Source organism: Apus apus, chromosome 6 (assembly GCF_020740795.1).
Source record: "Apus apus isolate bApuApu2 chromosome 6, bApuApu2.pri.cur, whole genome shotgun sequence".
Taxonomy (NCBI): domain Eukaryota; kingdom Metazoa; phylum Chordata; class Aves; order Apodiformes; family Apodidae; genus Apus; species Apus apus.
The window spans coordinates 2,305,559-2,325,330 of NC_067287.1; the positions used below are offsets into that span (position 1 = coordinate 2,305,559).

A 19,772-nucleotide genomic window follows, 5' to 3' on the forward strand; every position below is an offset into this window, starting at 1 on the left:
ACACACAAAGACAGGCTGGGAGAGTTGGGGTGTTCAGCCTAGAGAAGAGAAGGCTCCAGAGGGACCTCAGAGCACCTTCCAGTGCCTGAAGGGGCTCCAGGAAAGCTGGGGAGGGGCTTTTTACAAGGGCTTGTAGTGAGAGGACAAGGGGGAATGGATCAAAACTGGACAAGGGGAGATTTAAGTTAGAAATTAGGAGGAAATTCTTTGCTGTGAGGGTGGTGAGACCCTGGCCCAGGTTGCCCAGAGAAGCTGTGGCTGCCCCATCCCTGGCAGTGTTGAAGGGCAGGTTGGATGGGGCTTGGAGCAGCCTGGGCTGGTGGGAGGTGTCCCTGCCCATGGCAGGGGTGGGACTGGATGAACTTTTAGGTCCCTTCCAACCCAAACCAGTCTGGGATTCCATGATGATTCTATGAAATTGTGTACTTTACAGAAGAGCAAAGACAGAAAAAAATTCACAGTGCAACTGTGGAAGAATTAGAATTGCCCAACCATTCAAAACACTTGGTTTTCTGTTTGGTTTTATGCTTTATGATGGGCAAAACATCTTCAGTTGCACTTTATAAGCCATGAGGTCTAATTACTAATTAATCCTAGGGAGTATGGGGGGTGGAATCAGCTGCTGAAGCACAGTTCTGGAGGTATCATGGCAAGGTGAGGCTATATAGTGTGTAATCTGGCTAAAATTAACAATAAATAATTAATAAGGTTCATAAAAGTCCTTGGCACAGAAATGATACTCTGACCTGAATCCTGGAGAAACAAATGGGACACAAAGGTGATGACTTTTTTAATGAGGCCACACACAGATGTGTTCTGCAGGGCTGCTTGCTGGGTAAAAAAGGAAGCAAGGCATGGGAATAAAGCAAAAAGGGATTTATTTTTTTTTTCTACAAAGGGATTTTCCTGCACCACACTCATCTACAGTTTGTTTTCTGGAAGAGGTTTGTTTTTGTCTGATGGATCCTTTTGCTTCCCTTTGCAGCTGACAGTGAAACCTGAGCATTTCTAGCCTGAGGCTCCACAGAAATTCTTCCCTCCTTGACAGATGTTTCCCTCCAGCTTTTGGACAGGAAAAAAACAACAAACAACAAACAACCAGAATAAAGTCCATGTGTCCCATGCTCCTTGTTGTCATATATGGCCCATCACAAAGTAATTTGGCTGGAAAAGATCTTTAAGATCATTGAGTCCAACTGTTCACCCAGCCCTGCCCAGGCCACCACTGCCCCATGTCCCTCAGCACCACATCTACGTGGTTTTGAAACCACTCCAGGGATGGGGACTCCACCCCTGCCCTGAGCAGCCTGGGCCAGGGCCTGACAACCCTTTTGAGGAAGGGTTGATGTAGAGCCCATGGAAACAGTGCCCACTGAGCCTAAAGGTGACATCCTATGAAGACTTCGGTTGGGTTTCGATTAAAGATTAAGCAGACAGGGGGCATAAATTCCCTCAAGACTCATCACAAGCTAAAAATAAGAATATTTAAAAGCACCAATAGTTGCAAATGAGGTGTAGAAGTGAAGAGTGATGACTCTGCCTCCCTATACCAGCTCTGGAGCCCTATATCTGAGATAAGGACAGAGCAGCACACAGCACGTGGGGAGGAGCTAATCTGGAATAGGGCAACAAGACAGTGCAGACAGGTCAGATGAACAAACCAGATACCAGAATGGTATCTGGGCTCCCTTTTGGTCAGCAGCAACAGTCTGGCTGCTCCATGGAAGCCTCTTCTCCAGAGAAAGACTAATAACATGTCTCAAAAACACCCAAGGCTATTTGTGACGAAGACTCTGCTCTCAGCTACTGAAAAGGGAGATGTTGGGGGCGAAATGTCAGAATTGCCCTTTAAACTCACAGAGCCTTTGGTCTGAGCACACAATTATCCCATAAAAGTTAAGATTAACATATAATAATTATTACAGGATTACTTACAGTTTGACCTAAATGCCTTTGATAAGCTTGGAACCCACTGGGACCGTGTCCTTTATGGTCACTAAGGACAAACAGGTTTTGCCCCCTCCAAATCCAGGCAGAGCAAAGCAGGGCCATGGGGAAGAGCCTTTATCCCCACTTTCCAGACAGGGAATGGAGACTAAGTGAGCTGAAGCCAGGGAAGGAACATGCACAGGCATTTCCCACGTCCCAGGACTGTGCCTAGTCACAAACCTTCAGCACCCTCATCAAAAAAAGCCCAAGAGCACATGAACCCATAAGGACCAAGCAAACATTCTGCACCTTTGTCTTCTGGGTTTCTGATTTAGCCACCCAAAACACATCAGAATCTTTCCATCTCAAAAGATTAATTTCATACAGGTAGCTTCTGAACCCACCCAACACCTTCAGGCATCAGATGATTCTCTTCTCCACATCACTAACATCCTTCTCCGAAGATCCCCCCCATCTTTTTTAATAACAAACTGACAAACCCCACCACACACGCACACACACACACTGTAATTCAGTCTCTGTTGCTATCTCCCAAATCATCTACCTGTGCTGGATTCATCCCAGAGAGATTTACAGGACTTAATGGCAGCGAGGGCTGGAGGTCAGTGAAGGAAGCTCTGCAATGACTTGCCCTCAGGACAGCACATTCCACAGCAGCTGCAGCAAAACCCGGCGGAATGACTGCTCCCAACGCCCCGATGACAGACAGAAGAGAGTCCTGCTGGCTGTGCCGTGCCAGTGTCCCAGTCTGGGCTGTGATTTTCCTCGGGATAACTTCCTCTCTTGGCTGGAGGTGCCCCGAGGAGGCCCAGGACCCGCGCAGCCCAGCCCAGCCCAGCCCAGCCACACGCGCGGCGCGACCGTTGCAACCGCGAGGAACAAACTCACCCCTCAGCGCAGGTTCCATCCCCCCAGCCCTACCCAAAATGGTTTTAGGTTTCAAATCACATCCACACCCTGCAGTTACACGATGAGCTGCTGAGCTACCGCCGTCCTAGCAGCCGCGACTGCTCTTTCATCCTCTTCTGCACAGGAGATTTCCCTAAGTCAAGTTTCCTCATGCTACTACTGGTTTTTGCCTTTCCTTCCCCACCTTAACCCTCGGGTTTCCTTGGAACTGTGGCTTCCCAGGAACAGCCCTGCAGATGCTGTCCCACCACGCTGCCTCACCAGGTCTCTCCTGGTTCTTGTACCCTCTCAGTCCATGGACTGCAGCAGGACTTCTGTTTTCTCCATACTTATTATTTTTCACTGAGGACGACAGTGAAAGAAAACCTGCCAGTGCAAGATCAAAGGGAGGGACTTTTTACCAGGGTGTGTAGTGATAGGACGAAGGGTAATGGTTTTAAACTGGAAGAGGAGAGATTCAGGTTAGACATTAGGAGGAAATTCTTTGCTGTGAGGGTGGTGAGACCCTGGCCCAGGTTGCCCAGGGAAGCTGTGGCTGCCCCATCCCTGGCAGTGTCTAAGGGCAGGCTGGATGGGGCTTGGAGCAACCTGGGCTGGTGGGAGGTGTCCCTGCCCATGCAGGAGGGTTGGAGCAGGGTTATTTTTAAGGTCCCTTCCAACCCAAACCATTATATGATTCTATGACCTTGCCAGCTCTCCTGATGATCCAGGAGATGATTAGGCTTAAGGGGATATTTGACACTTGCTCTATGATGCACCACCAAGTACCTTTAAGATCACAGAGTGACCATTAATCCAGCTCTACCAAGTCTAAACCATGTCCACAGCATCATGTCTACGTGGCTTTCAAATACCTCCCTGGGCAGTGCCAGTGCTTAATTACCCTTTCTAACATCTAATCTAAACCCTGGTGCAACTTCAAACCATTCCCTCCTGTCCTGTTGTATGATGACGTTACAGGATATAATGAAGAAGGCACATGATGCTCCCCAGGCAATGCAAAGGAGGGAAAAGTAGAAGGAGAGATTTCCACTCTGCTGGAATTAATTGGGAGCTCCTTAGGATGAGGCCATGAGAAAAATAAAGAAGAAAAATAAATGAAATGCCCACTTCTTAAGCAGCACAGGTAGAGACCTTCTCACTTACTAAACGAATTGTAAGAGGAAGGAGATGGCAGAGAGGCAGCTTGGGAAGAGTGAGGAGGGATTCCAGCACACGGAGAGCTTTATGCAGGATCTTTCATGAATTCCAGTGATCAGACCTGATTTTGCAGCTAATCTGAAGAACAGCGTCGTGAAACCATCAGCTCCTGTCCCAGAAAAGGGAACACAAACAGGTTGAGAAAAGGTGTTATGAGAAGGAAGAGGGGCATTCCTCAACCTCTTCTGACCCCACACAGCTCCCAAAGTTTCCTAAAACAGAGACCACCCCTAGGGTTAATTTGAGCCTACAAAACTCTTCCCTTCCCTTCATTAAGAAAGTTCTCTTTTGGTGGATCCTTCAGAGAATCCACAGATCCTTCAAGTTTTAGTTTACAGCCATAGGCAGAGACCAACCTTTGATCCAAAAAGGTTGATCCAACGTTTTTCTGCAGATTCTAATTTCCTATCTGGTCTCCAAGACCTTTAATAGAACAGTAATAGGCAAACTAATAAGAAAAGAGAACATCTGAATTGAAAAAAATTAAATCCACAAAATGAAATGACAAAGGTCATGGATCATGGCATTTCCTACAAACTCCAAACTTTTCAGGAATGTTCATAGAGTTTAGAAGGAACTTTACCAAGCAGCAATCCCAGGAGCTTTCACCAGTCTCTGAAAGTTCAAATAAAGAAGCTTGAAACACAGTTGCTGGCAGGCATGGGCATAGCAACCTGATGGTCTGACTTACATACAAACTATAGTAATAATAATCTTTTTAAATCCCTTAATGTTTGCATTTCCTTAAAATGAAGGGAATAAAGGGCACTTCAGCATCTGTTAAGACAATGTAAACCTTCCTCCATTGTGTGGAGTTCCCTAGTGTTTCAAGCTGTGCAGGCCCACATGTGAGGGGTTTTAAATCATGTCAAGCACTGAGCTGGCAACAGCACAAAGTCTTGGTCACTCTTCAACTGGCTTCATGCTCCTTTAATTAAAAAGGATTAAACTTTGAACGTTGAATTTAAAGGGGGGCCAAAATTCAGCTGCTGAAAATCCTGAGATTCAGAGGTGTCCAAATGGGATTTAGAGCCTTCACTCATTAGTAACTACTAAAGGTGAAGAAAGGTAGAGTGACTGCACACCAAGAGCAAGCCTGGGGTTTCTTGACGTGCCTCCTGTGCATAAATGGAATATTTCTTTACAGCTGCCAAACCAGAAAAAGCTAATTCTGGAGATAACTCACAAACAGAAAGGAGTAAATGGTGAGTCTAACATCACTCCAGTAAGCCCCTAGCACGGCTGGTTTTTGACAGGTAGGGCAGAAGCTGTATTAGATGTATATTATTTAAAAGAGAAACTTTTAAACTTGGATTAGTCAAAGTGTTTTCTGGGTATCCTGGGATCTCAGAAGATGATGCTGACAGCAATCCCAGCTATACACAGGTATCAACCACAGACAAAGGTCTGGCATTATACACATGCTGACCAAGCCAATTAAACACACATAATTGCCAGTAAAAGAAAAAAAGACCCAATCAAAAGCACTGTCTGCTGCAGTGACTGTGAGACACATTTCCATACCAAGCTTCCATAGGCAGAAACCCCCAACAATTCCAGGATCAGGTATTCTTTTAATTAAAAGAATCTGGTGAATCTCATTACTTTTCATCTAATTACTTTTAATTATACTAACTCTTCAAATATGGAATTAAAGTAATATTAAAATAACCTTCAATTCATAAACACCACATAATCCCTCTTAGGTAAGATCCAGCCGTTACAACATAGCATAAAAGAGAAAAGTATATGTATATAACATACATAAATATGAGTCTATTATGGAATAATACAGCAAAAAAGAAAAGTTTTAGTGATAGAAGAAGACAGCCTAACCAAAACATCTGTACATCAAGAGTGACACAAGGTAGAAAACAATTTTTGTAATTATTCCTATTAAAAGTTCTGCATTCTGGCAGACCACTTAGGCTTGGAAGTTATTTTTTCATAGAGAATCATGTTAATAAAAATATTCAGTGTTCTCTGGGTGCCTGGTAAGACCAGAATCTAAGGAGTTGTTCTACAAGGCTTTAAGGACCAGAAGCATCAATCGATTAAAAAAACGAGACAGAAGGTCCTAAAACCTACAAAGACTTGAACCTGTATTCAACACTCTAAGGCAGGAATTATTTAAGTCACTATAGCCCTTCACACTTGCCCCAAAAATACAAGTATTCACCCATTTCCTCTCTTTAAGACTTCAAGTTGAGAATGGCAAGAGGTTCCTCAAACCAATAAGCCATGAAGAAACCTGTAGGTGGGAAGAGGCCTCCAGAGATTATCCAGCCCAGCCCCAGGCTCAAAGCAGAGTTGGAGTGTAGGGGAAGGGCAACTGCTCCACAACTTTCTTCCTGTAAAGATGACAGATTCTTAATCTGGTTCAGGATCAACACCTGGAGGTCAGTGGATTATATGATGCATCATGGAAAGTGAAACAGGCAGAGAGTCCCGGGCATCAAGCTCACAGCAGCTCCAGCGTCAGGATCTGCAGCCGTACCCTGCTCACCCTGGAGATCAAATCTGCTGGCTTTGGCAGACCAAACGCCAAGAGAAATGTTTTGGGAAAACCTCTGGGCCAAAAAGAGGGGATGGGAAGGGAGGGGCATTTCATCTAAACATGCTTTACTGGGTTTGTATGGCACAAACACCCCCACTCACTGCTTCAGGGGAGGCAGTTCCAAGAAAACTATCTAGCAGTCAGCTGAAGGCAACACTGAAGGAAAACCAACATCAGGGTGAAGTGAGCCAGCCCTCTGAACCCTGCCTGCAAATGCACCCTTCAGCTCAGCCATGGGACTGGAACAAAACAATATTCCTCTAAAACCAAGCAAACAAACAGCTTTCCTGTCAACAATTGTCACTTGTAGCTCTAAACAATCCAGTAAAAATTCCTGCAAGGAGCCAAGTACAAAGAGGAGAGAAGGATACTCTGCTTTTCAAAAGTAACAATCATTATCACCTCCTGATATCCCGATGGGGTTTTTCCAAAATCTCCTTTTTATTTTATTTTTTCTGTCCAATCCAGTCCATTCTTTCTACTCACCCTAGTGTGAAGCTGCAGTCAATTTGCTCACAGGGAGCAAGAGATGATATTTTCTAGACAAGCTGGTGAACAATCATCAAGAACAGAAAAGCTCATTAGCAAAATATGGTTTCCATGAGAAGGATTATTCTTTTTTTAAAGAAAAAAACAACAAACTTGGTTAGGTGCCAATATGCAGACAAAAACTGCAGCTGCCCTCCCGAGCAAAATGGAGATCTGGGTGTTATTAATTTGCATATGCATTATCCTGGCAATTCAGGCAGTAAAAGTCCTAAGGCACCAATTAAGCCATCCCTAAACCCTTAAGTGACAACTTCAAAAGGGATAAAATAATTTCTAAACCTAGAGCTGGCTTGCTTGAAGTAAAACACAATGTTCATTATGGAGGAGAAAGCCTAACTTTCATTTCCTACTTCATGTTTTTATCTAGAAACACATGGAAAACTTTTGCATACCTATGTATCAAATTTTATTTTTAAAAAACCAAACCAACCTGTTTTATTCCCCCCCTTTTTGTCCACAACAAATCCCTACACCATTTAACAAGAGGGAAGTGAACTATGAACCTGAGCAGGCTTTGCAACAATTCCTTCCAATTCCCACATTCTCCATTAAAGCAAAAACGATTTTCTTTCTTTCTCCCCTCAAACCCAACAACAACAACAAAAAAACAACCCCAAACCCAAAAAACCTCCACCTACCTTCTGTTCTGACCCAAGAACAAGGAGCAAAAAAATGCATTCCAGGAATTCCTTCTTCCTGACAACCTCCATGGGGAGCTTTCCAGACAGGAGGAACGATGTCTCAGTTTGGGGGTTTCTGCAGGAAAACCTCATCACATTCATGTTCTCTGAGACATTTCTGAGAACTTTGAGATCTTGCCAATATGAGGTGACTAACTATGCATGACAACTGCCCTCTCCAACTCAATGAAAGCACTTGTACTCAGCACAGCTCTTAATTACAGTAATGAATTTCCTTCTTGCAGGTATTCCAGACTGGTCTGCTCGGTGGACACCAGCTCTCCAGGTCCTCCAAAATCCACATGTCCTGGTAGTGTCAACTTACTCTGCCATTCATGAAAGGAAAACATCATGCAGAGTTGCACCAACACTTCCATACTCTCCACATGGATGAGTTTAGCAAAGTAAAACATTATGGATATTCCTTCTCTCCATCAGGAGATCTACCAAGCAAGGCAAGCAAATGGGCATTATCCAGCTGACTTGTTTTGCAGTGCTAAATACATGAAATTTGGTCTTTCTAAAAATCCTTCCTCACAATCACATCACCGTGACTAATCTCCAGCAGAATTTACTGCAGGCCAGTATCATTATTTCTCTTATTTAATCAAAGCAGTGTTATAAATTACCTAATTACACAGCAACACCTGCAATGACAGTGCTTCAAGTCCCAGTCCTACCATGGCAAAATTCCCCACCAACTTCATTTATTCCCAGTATTTAAGACATTCCCAGGTCATAAAAAGCAAGGCTTTTCCAATCACATCTCATGAAGCCATTTGGTTCTTTGGGAGTATTTTCATTTTTTCCATAGTTGAACAGAGAAGAATGTATATATATAAATAAATATAATATTTATATAAAGTATATATAAATATAACCTGCATATCAGGCTGGAAATCAAAGTCCAGAACAAAGCAACCCCCAAAAGGTATTTAATGATTGATTTCCCAGTGATCTGCACTCCATCTGCATCCAGCAAGGGGAAAAATAAATTAAAAGTATCACTGTATGTACAGAAACACCTGTTCTGCCCTTGAAGATAATCAAGCAGCTGTAGAGTGTGACAAGTAAGTCAGATAAAGTCATTGGTGCACATCCACATCAGCGTTGACTAGGCATAAAGAAAAGCTTAGCTTTTCACCTAAAAAAACCTAAAAACTGCATTGTAAGTGAAAACTACAAAGAAGAGAAGGATAATCAGCTGCTTTGGCTCTGGCTCTAGCTTAGGAGAGTGGTTATCATTTCTAATATATACCTTCAGCATGAGAGAGGGGAGAAAAGTCAGCCACAGGTGTTCAGCTCAGCTCAGCATTCAGTTCACTCCTCTCACCTCAAAGTGCCTCTGGTTAAAACCCTTCCCCAACAGGAATCCTGAGCAAGGCTTTGTCCAAAGCCCTCACTGTAAAGTGAGGGTAACACATCCCTGCATCCATTTCTGAGGACCTCCCTGATGAAGGCTCCATTAAGGCACGCTGGAATGCTAACCAGATAGAAAGCTGGAACACCAAGGAATATCAGATGCAATGGAGTTTCTGCTACAAACTCATAACTCTGTAAAGAAATAAGGCTGGGAGAGACCTCAGAAGGTTCCTGGCCCAACCCTCCTGCCAGGAGCATGGCTAACTTTGATGCTACATCAGGTTGCTTAGGACTTGATCCAGTTTAGTTCTGAAAACCCTTCTGGCCTCCTGTTCCAGAGCTTAACTCTTCTGACTAGGAAGAGTTTTTTCCCTCTTTTTACTCAGAGCTGGTGGCACCCAGTCATGTGCAGCCTGAGACATCCATCTCTCCCTACAGTTCACAACGAGTCCAAGTTGCAGCCTTCACTCCTCATTATACCCAAAATATGCTTAAGACACCCAAGAAGTACTTTGCTATGAAAAGTCTATTTAAACTTAGGGTGTTACAGCCCAGGCAAACTGACAAATTCAATCCACTGATTTGAAAATCCGTGGCTACAACCACAAGGTGGGAGCTCATTCTTATTCTTCCTCCTCTTCATGACTTTTGTATTTCATATTCTTTTGCAGGTTGGTCACAAATTAAAACTGAGCAGTTTGGGCTCAACTATTTTCATCCTTCGTTTGATGTGGGTAGATTGTGGGTAACTTGATTCTTAACACATTCCTGGAATCCCAGCCAAAAAGGGACATGGGGAAGGCCCAGAGTGTTAAGGAAGAACCATTTGTAACAAGTTTGGGGGATGCAGCCACCTGCAAGAGATTAGGGGCATTTTTCTTTTTCAGAGTAGGGGGAATTAAACAATGGAACTTGTGAATCTAAACCCACGAGGAAACACTCTGCCAATTTGTAAGACCTAACCCATACATACCTTATTCCAATGCCATGTTTTGTATAAACTCAGTGAAAATCATTGCAAGGGAACTTGTCACCCAGTTTATTTTCACTTTATTTCATATTGTGTTTATCCCACCTCCACTCACATATGGATTTTCTACTTAAGACAGTTCATTCTGCTCCTGCATTCCCATTCCAGATCAGCACCCTACCACCCTGGTTATAGTGGCACAGTTCAAAGGGCAGAGATTTTTAAAAACCCCAAACAATAAATTCTGAGACTGGGACAAATGAACACAAATGAACCCTGCAATGTGGCCTTTAAGCCCCCAAGTAACAACGTTACCTTCCTTCCTGCACTAAATCTATTCAAACATCAAACATCTCCACTTTCCCCTCCCTTAACTGCAGCTCCTAACACAGCACTGACAACGTTAAAAATTACTTTATCCAACACCATGAAATTTCAGCTACCTAAAATGATGAATTATGACTTCTAAATATAGTCATTCTTTTATCTTCACCAACTCTCTCCCCCAAACTCACCGCTGCTTTCTTGGCATCTCCTTGATTTCCTGAAGACAGCAGAACAGACGACATGAAAGGTTCATACAAACCACCAGACATGTACTTTCTTAATCTTCTTTTGATGTTACTTGTTACAAAAATCTGAAATGGGCATTTTGTCCTGTTGGAATGAGCTGACTGTGTGCTGCTCGTTTCCTTCATTTGGAATTTTACCCTGCAGCTGGACCTTGGTACCTCTGGTAAGTTCAGTGTAGAAACACACTCCTTGCTTTGAAACTGTTCTGATTAAACCTAACAGTACCTTTTTGCCTCAGTTAAATACTACAGAATTACACTTAAAATTAGTAATTATTACATCAATCACATTTTTAGAAATCATAAAATCACAGAACAGTTTGGGTCGGAAGGGACCTTCAAGACCATCTAGTTCCACCCCCTGCATGGGCAGGGACACCTCCCACCAGCCCAGGCTGCTCCAAGCCCCATCCAACCTGCCCTTGAAGGGGGCAGATGGCAAATGCTATACTTAAAGTGACTTCACTAACGATGACAGCAATCCCATTTTCAGAAATGCAAATTAAATCCAGTTTTCTTCATGCCTTTTAAGTGCCTCTGGGCACAGCCTGTCTCGAGGAGGAGAGATTGCCCTCCAAGAAGGCAGGGTTGGCATCAGTAGAGACTCCTGAAGCCACCACTGGTAAACATCAAAGCAGACGAAATTATTAAGTGTCCTGGAGCCATGACAGAATTTCTTGTAAACTAGGATGTACTCAGTGTTTCCTTAGCTGCAGCAGTCTCCCCAGGACACAGAGATATGCACACATTTATGAGCCATAATGGTACCTGAGATCTTTTCTTCAGTGGAGCAGCACCTGCAATGTAAAGCTAGGTACACATGGCTACACACCTTCTACTGGAACACCAGGAGAGCAGAGTGACACTCATCTAGAAACCAGAATTAAACCCACCAGGGCTGATTTGCAGCTCCCTTGCTGCCCAGCACACAGCAGAAGAGAAAGAGCTGCAGAATCTGCCCTCGGTGCCATTTCAGCTCAAATCCCTCAGCCCCAACAAACAACTGAAGGAACTGTGAAAGGATTTTTATCCTTCTCACCACAAATCTTCCCCACCAGCAAATCTTTTTCCTGTTTTTAATAAAAAGTGCCATTTCTGGAGAAAACTTCCAACAGTAACACAGCAGTAAGAAAGCACCATGCAAAGCAACTCTGAACAGAGAAGCTTTTAAGAAGAAATCTAGACTGGCCAGTGCAATGTAAAATAATTCATCATTACACACATACCTTATAAAACAGCATTGATCTTTCCTCAGCTGCACAAATTGATGAACTTGCCACTGCTCATGAGTTCTTTCCAGGTTCTCAGGGCAATGCAAAGGGATCACTTTGTCCACAGAGGCAGATGAGTGTGGCACCCACTGGTGCCCCTGGAGAGAACCCCCTGCCCCACTGCTGAGTGAGAAAGCATCACTTGACCTGTTCTTGTTGGAAGCTGGATGTGGGCAGAAGAATCAGCAAGCACATTTCTGCAGGGGGGGTTATGGCTGTGCACTTACAAACATGGCATAGCCAAGGCTGTGTGGCTGATCTAGGCACTAACAAGTCACACCTATTTCAGCTACCACAGCTGTGAACCAAGATCGAGATGAAATGAAATACAGCAGGGAGAGCCTGAGGATTATTATTATTACTCTCAAATCAAACACAACTCTCCTAAGTTCCTCAGTGGGTACTTCAGACAGAGGGACTCCTTCAGACTGAAGAGAAAATACAGCTGATATCTGAATCTATTGAACAAAATACTAACATTCTGCCCAGAAATTAAGGTTGAAATTGCCCACACAGCCACTCGTCAGTCAGTCCAAAAATATGCACACTGTGAGTTTTAGCACTGCTTCCTCTACAACCCACACTCACTGCTGGTCCTCCAAAGCCAGCATTTAATAGTGGCCTGCAATAAAGTGTAGGCAGAAACATGCAGGTTTTTACACACTTAAGAAGCAGCCAAGGGTGAAACTGATATTCATCACTCTTCAACTCTCTGTTTCTTCAGCCAAGCCATTGCTTCTGCCTCTTCGTGCAGCATCACCTGCAGTGACAGCTTTTGCATATTCATTTTTCTAGAAACAACAGTCCTGAAGTTTGCAATAACAAAGGTTTTGATGCACCAAGAGGACTAGAACTCATCCTCAATATCCTCCACTATTGGAATTCTATTATGCTAAAAAATCAACTCTTGGCAACACCAAATCCTTTCATCTACCCAGGGTGCTGTCTTTCCTGTCAATATAAAGAAGAGGACAATGAAAATCAAGCACACTATTTTGGCACTTGAGTGGAATTATTCCATTTATTTATTTTTTTAATTCCAAACAATTCTTTACCAAATGCATGAAGCTTTTAAATGATGAGCAGCTTTCTTTTGCAGTGTGGGGAAAAAACCCCCATAAAATACTCAATTCAGCCAAGAAAAACACACCCAGAGAGAGACCTCCCCTCCCAAAAGGTCCTTTGGCAGTTGTTGAGAACCTGCAGCCCATTCCTTCTGCCACTTGGTCCTCCCTCAGGGCAGCTCTCCAGAGTCTCCCTGGCAATTCCAAGCACTCTGGATTGGAGTTTGTGGTGTAAACAAAAGTCAGCATTTATTGTAAGTTATTTGCAGTAAATTCTTATCAGACTATAGGGCACTTTAAGGCTTTAAGATTGCAGTCATTATTCCCAGAAGCTGAATTATGGGAGCACCCGGGGCAAACCCAGGAAAATAACATGACCTGAAACGTGGAAGACAACTTGCTTTCACTTCCCTAAGGAAGTCCCTCTTCAGCAGAGAGCAAAGCTGGAATGATTTTCCTACAATAACAAGTTCAAGTACCCTGTAGATCAAGCAGCAAACCAGTGGTGTTTAATGATGCAAAACATGGGACGTGCTCGTTATCGTATCTGACACCAAGATCAAGCCTAGAGACAGGGATGATCCCTGGACAAAGGGAAAAATCCCTCAAAGTTCTCACCATCCTCAGCTCCGTGGCCTGTTGGACGGCACAGAAATGGCCATCAGGACCCAGAGCCTGGAAAACCTTGACTTAGACAGCAAGAACTCTTTTGCACAGGCAAGGAAAAAGTGTTCCCAGCCCATTTTTGTAACCAGACAATTGCCTGTCAACAAACCACAGCCTGGCTTTTAGGCTTAGTTATATATTCTAAAAATATCACATCAGCAAATGTAAAATGTAAACAAAACCAACAATATTTCAAAAATCTATTTTTCAACTGCTAGTCAAATACATTTAGTGACATAAAATAGCAAACAATGAAGCTGATATTTATGTTAAAAAAACCCAAAAAACAAAACAAACACAAAAGATAGTTACTTGACTTTTTCAGAGAGCAGTTTGGATTCTACTTTTAAGTTTTAATGATCCATCCTCCCTGAAAAATACTTCAGCAGTTCCTCAGAATTTAAACCATCTCGTTTAAGATGAGAAAAAAAGCCTTTACAAAAAGCTCAGAGCAATCTACCTGATTCGTAATATTAATACATGAACCAAATAATTTAGACAAAGAAAAAAAAGTGAGATGCATTTCTTCAGCCCTGCTGGGTGAAATCCTCACCTGTGCTGCAGTGTCTGAGGTTGCCAGAGCCAGTTCATGGAGATGGGCACAACTGGGCAAACAGGAGCAGCTGATATTGGACAGGATTTTGGCTCACGTAAAACCCTACTGAGAAGGCACTTCAGTACCTGCTGGTCTACACCACCAGTCATCTATATTATAAAGAAGTCAAAGAGTCCAACTGTGCCAATAAACCCCACTAAAACACCCAATATTGTAATGAAAAACAGAGGGGAAAGAATTGTAATTTAGGTGCTCGAACTGTTCACAATTTTCGAACCCTGCCATGGGCAGGGACACCTCCCACCAGCCCAGGTTGCTTCAAGCCCCATCCAACCTGCCCTTCAACACTTCCAGGGAGGGGGGCAATATCAAGACAAGAAACTCCATATTATTGATGCACAGTGAAAAAGCAGCTGAAAGACATTTTCCCTTGAGGGACTTGCTGGCAACATCCCCCGTGGAAAGTTCCTTTTCATCCCGTCCTGGCAAAGTGATTGCAGACACTCTTCTCTGTTCAAAAAACATGTCAGGCATATGTTGTGCATTACCATCACAAAAGAGTGAATTACAACAGCTTGAGTCCAACCTCACTGCCTTGTCAGCCAGCAGGTTGTTGTGCTGTTCTTTCCCTAAACACCACAGGCCACGTGAAGCACCTTCATGAGAACATCCAAGGCCTTCCTGGCCAACACGTGCCTTTCCACCGTCCCCGTCAGTTTTCTGTAATTAAGAAGCACTTCTCCTTGAAGATACGGCCTCCTCACGGTTCCCCACGCCCACAGGAAGGTGGACCTCTCAAGCAGGTGTGTCAGGAGGACACTTGTGTCACGACAAGGCGACCACCAGGACGGCCAGGAGGGCGGCAGCGCTGACCGTCCTCCTGCTGCCGTCCGACGTCCTCCGGGCGTGCAACACAGCAAACACCGCGTTGGTGTGGTTGGTTGGGATCTCCACGTTGCAAATCATGCCTTCACAGCAGGAAACACACTCCTGTGGAGAAAAGGGAGCTCATTGGGTGCAGGGCAGCTCAGCAGTGGCTTCCGGAGACAGACGCGGTTTTCTACGGGTTGGAAAAGGCTACAGAGGAACATACAGAGCATCTGTGCTAGGACTCCTCCTGCACATTGTGCACCAGAGCCTTCCTAGAGTAACTCTTCAGCTAGGGCTGTCACTGGGCTTGGAAACTGGGGTGTAATACAGCCACCCCAGCTGTCCCCACAGCTTCACTGACACTGCAGAACACAGAGGATCGCAGAATTGTCGCGGTTGGAAAAGACCTCTCAGGCCATCGAGCCCAACCATCCACCCAGGGGAAAACAAACAAAGAAAACAACAGAACACCCACACAAAACCACAACCACACACCCCACAAACCCAACAACACACAGCTCACAAAAAAAACACCCCATGCCCACTGGAGCATGGCCAGAAGTGCCACATCTACAGGTTTCTTAAATGCCTCTAGGGATGGTGCCTCCACCACCTCCCTGGGCAGGTGTCCCAGTGCCTGACCACCCTTTCAGTATAGAAGTTCTTCCTCACATCCCATCTGAACCTCCCCTGATGCAGAATTGCCTCTGGTGCTATCATTATTTACGTGGGAGAAGATCCCAACATCCCACCTCCCTACAAGCTCCTTTCAGGGAGCTGCAGAGGGGAACGAGGTCTCCCCTCAGCCTCCATGTCTCCAAACTAAACACTCCCAGTTGCCTCAGCCTCTCCTCACAGGATGTGTTCTCCAGACCCTTCCCCAGCTTGGTAGCTCCTCTGGACACTCTCCAGCACCTCAGTGTCCTTGCAGTGAGTGACAGCTTTCCACCCCTTTCCCCTTCTAACCATGTCAGCTGGCAACGTATTTAAATTCAGTATTTACATTCTCAGCTCAAAAAGCTCTGACTGTAAAAACTCTATTCCCCTTCACTCTTCCCCTCAAGCTGTTACACTCAGTGCAGCTTTGCCTGCTGATCTTCAGACTTGCTTTGTTCAGTCCTCTGGTGCCACAGAACCCCTGACACAGCTGATTTTCAGGAGGGAACCCAAAAATACTTTTCCTTACTTGACACTCCTTCCTGGAAAAGCCAAACAAATGCCAGTTTTTATCTAATCCAAGGGCACAAGAACCCTTGTGAGATCAAACACAGCAGAGGGCAGGCTGCATAGTGATTCCATGCCCTCAGTCCACCAAAACCTGTTGATATCAATGAAGTCGATTCAGAAAACAAACAGATCCCTTCCCATTTAAACATGGGCGCTGCCTGCTTCATCTTTGGTGTGTCTGAAATCTTTCATGTTAAAAATAACCCAGCTAAGCATCTCAGCTGTGAAGGAATTGATGGATAAGACTGGAGAGGGTGTCTTGGCACATCCCCTTCAGCCCAGCAGGAAAAACAGGTACTGAAATGCAAACCAACGAGCTGCTCTTACACCCAGAGCAGTGCTTACTGTCTGGCCACTCTCCCCATGGTGGTGGCAGCCTACAAAGTGGCATTCTTCTCCCGTGGCACATTTCTTGGTGACCGACGTGCTCTTCCCGTGCTCCGTGAAGAGATGAACTGTCAAGCAGTACTGGGTACCTACAAAACAAAGGGAGGGGAAGAGGCTGGTTTTTGCACGACGGACGCGCTCGTTCGCAGGGCTCAAAAAGCTTCACCCAGTTTAGCAACACGTGCCCATCAAAATCACTTACTGGGGCAGCATAAAGCCACGTTGCAACTTGATCAGAACACCACTCAGCAAGAAGCCAGTTAGTGATGAAATCTTAGAACTGAACTGACCCTTCAAATCTCCAGAAAGGCTGTTATAAATTAAACTACGTATTAGCACTATAACCCACACATTTCTCTTCCATTCTCTACTATTTTTTTGCAGCACCTTCTTGTTTTCTTTCCTTCAGTCACGTCCCCTCATTCCTCTAGATCAGGTCTCCCCCCTTCCCACTGTTACTCTGAATATCACAGCAAATAAAAACAAGGAAACAAATTTCCATTCTTTTGTGTGTATCTGTTGTTTGATGCCCAGTCATTCAGGTCTTGCTGCTCACTAGAAAAAACATTCTCTCTTGGGCTGGTAGCCAAAAGGAAGGGAATAAGGCCACAAAGGCAACTCTTACTTCTTTTTTTAAACAACATATTTAAAATTAATTCCTGGGAAGCACATAGTTACCTACATATAGACACACAAGCATATAATTTATTATTATACTATCAACATATTAGTATGGGTTAATATTAATATATTAGTGTGGGTTAATATTAATAATATATTATTATAGGTTATTAAAAATGTCTTCTACATCCATATATATAAAAAGAACTCACTCACTCTCGCTTTGCACTCTGAAATGGTCACAACATGACCCTCAGCAGAAAACACGTGGCTCAGGATTACTAATAAGATAAGTGAGGGCACTAGTGTGTTGGGATGTCCATCCTCTTCACCCACAAGGTGGCCAAGCCAGGGAAAAGCAAATGTAACTGTCATAAAGAATCTCCTGAGCACAGGACACTTACTTTCAGGGCACCATCTATCTTCAGCCCATCTGTTACAGTTGTAATTGTCCACTGCATTATCACAGGTGAAGCACTTGAAGCTGTTTGGAAATGGAGTGGCTTGAAAGGTATTAAAATAGAGTAAGTTTGCAGATACTCAGAAATAAACAAAATATTCAAAACAATACTGTGCTTGTACACACATACATATACCTACAAAGCCATGCTGCATCCATCTACAACTTTTCCATGACACATCTCTTTAGACAAATAAAACCTATGAGACAAGCTTTGTAGAGAGCTTTTACGTTTTTAACTGCTTTTGCTCTGCCTGAGCTTTGAAACATCTCCTGTTTTCATTCTCTGGCAACCCAAAATACCATTTAAGCAGTGGTGGGAAAAACAGAAAAGAGAAAAATCTCATATATATCTATCTAGATAGATATATAGATACATGCACAAGATAGCACAACCACAGGTATGCTTGGACAGGTACAGAAACACAATCTGCATCAAATAGCTCTTGGTTCCTTTGATGGAAAAAGTACATCCTCAAAAACAGCTTCAGGTCTTGAAATCTGAACCCTTTGACAAAAAGGGTTCTCTAGGTTCTAGAGGACTATTTTATACATTCATATTATGGAGATAAGATTTTAAGTGACTTAGGATGCACAGTTCCCTAAATGCACATACGTTCCCATTATCTCAAGCTGTCCTGACTGTTTTAATGATTCTGTGATCATGAAAATCTTCTCCTCTTCAATGAGGGGACAGAACACTCCTGATGCCAGATAAGAGGCAAAAAAAGATGATGCTATTAGTGACAACTGGCTTCACAGGTCTCACCAGGTTTTTAATTACTTTCAGGTTGAATTAATTGCATACAGCTCACCTATTCTTTCCCTTACAAAAACCCCAACAAGATAAAAAGAGAAAAACATCTGCTCTGTCTTATTTAAGAGAAATCCCCTGCATAATTTGTTCTGTGGGAAGATATTTCACGGACAGGAAAATACAAGAAAAGCACTTAAAATGCGAAAACTACTGCCCTGATGCACTCTTTTAATTCAGCAATTCCTTCAGCCAACTTACAACACCCTAGAAAGAAACTGAGCTGCTGCAGACTGAGAAGCAAAAGTTCTCTCTTAAACTTTCCCACCTCTGAGGACGACAAACTCCTAAACCGCCAAGGACTGGAAGGATATGGCGATTACCTGCAGCGTTAAGCTCCAAAAGCAGAGAAAATGACAGTGGAACTGCCTACTTACGGTCTAGTGGAGGTCTCACGTTGTAAAAGTTGATGTTTTCAGCTGAAACCCAGTTTCCTGAGAGGATGAGGAGCGGCAGGAAGGCTGCGGCCAGCGGCTGACGGAACAACAACAACATGCTGAGTGTCACTGCAGGTGGAAAGGCCTGGGAAAGCAAGGGAACACATTCTTTAGAGGGAAGCAGGAAGAGCTGAGCGAGCAGAACACACTTCCTACGAACTTCTCCCGAAAGCTTGAACGTTCAGTCCGCAGGTCTATGCCCTGAGGATGGGAAACGCCAGGAAGCGTGGAATGATGACCAGTGCAAAGCTGAGCAGTTACTGCCTTCTGCTGGCCAGCCTCCTGCACCGGGCACTGCAACCTCCCCAGGCTTCCAAAAGTCAGCATCCTTCCTTTAATCGTGTTTGTCCACCCGAGCCATGCCCACCTTAGAGACTCCTTGCCAGCCTGCCTCAAAATCAACACCAACACTGAGCTCCTCTATATCCTACTTGAAAGAGACAATATGACAGCACCGCAAAAGAAAGCAAGATGCAGATAAATGTCATTTTTACCAGCAACAGCCCAGAACCCCAAACCAATTCCCTACCTGTTATAGATAAATATGTCCATTAACTTCACCTGAACGGTAAGTGCACTTCAGAGTGGCACAGCACTAAAGATCATGAGTGTCAATTAATTTCTTTTTAAGTGCAAACCAAGGACATGTT

The 19,772-nt window shown here is 44.0% G+C and overlaps 1 protein-coding gene across 1 annotated transcript; it reads right to left on the minus strand.

Moving 5' to 3' along the window:
- Window positions 1–15,062: 15,062 nt before the first annotated feature.
- On the minus strand, window positions 15,063–19,449 carry LYPD6B (LY6/PLAUR domain containing 6B). Its single transcript, XM_051623139.1, has 5 exons — window positions 19,384–19,449; window positions 19,063–19,207; window positions 17,816–17,914; window positions 16,749–16,879; window positions 15,063–15,296 (listed from the first exon to the last, which is right to left on the minus strand). The coding sequence occupies exons 1-5, from the start codon at window positions 19,447–19,449 to the stop codon at window positions 15,132–15,134; spliced, it is 606 nt and encodes a 201-aa protein (XP_051479099.1). The 3' UTR covers window positions 15,063–15,131.
- Window positions 19,450–19,772: the final 323 nt, after the last annotated feature.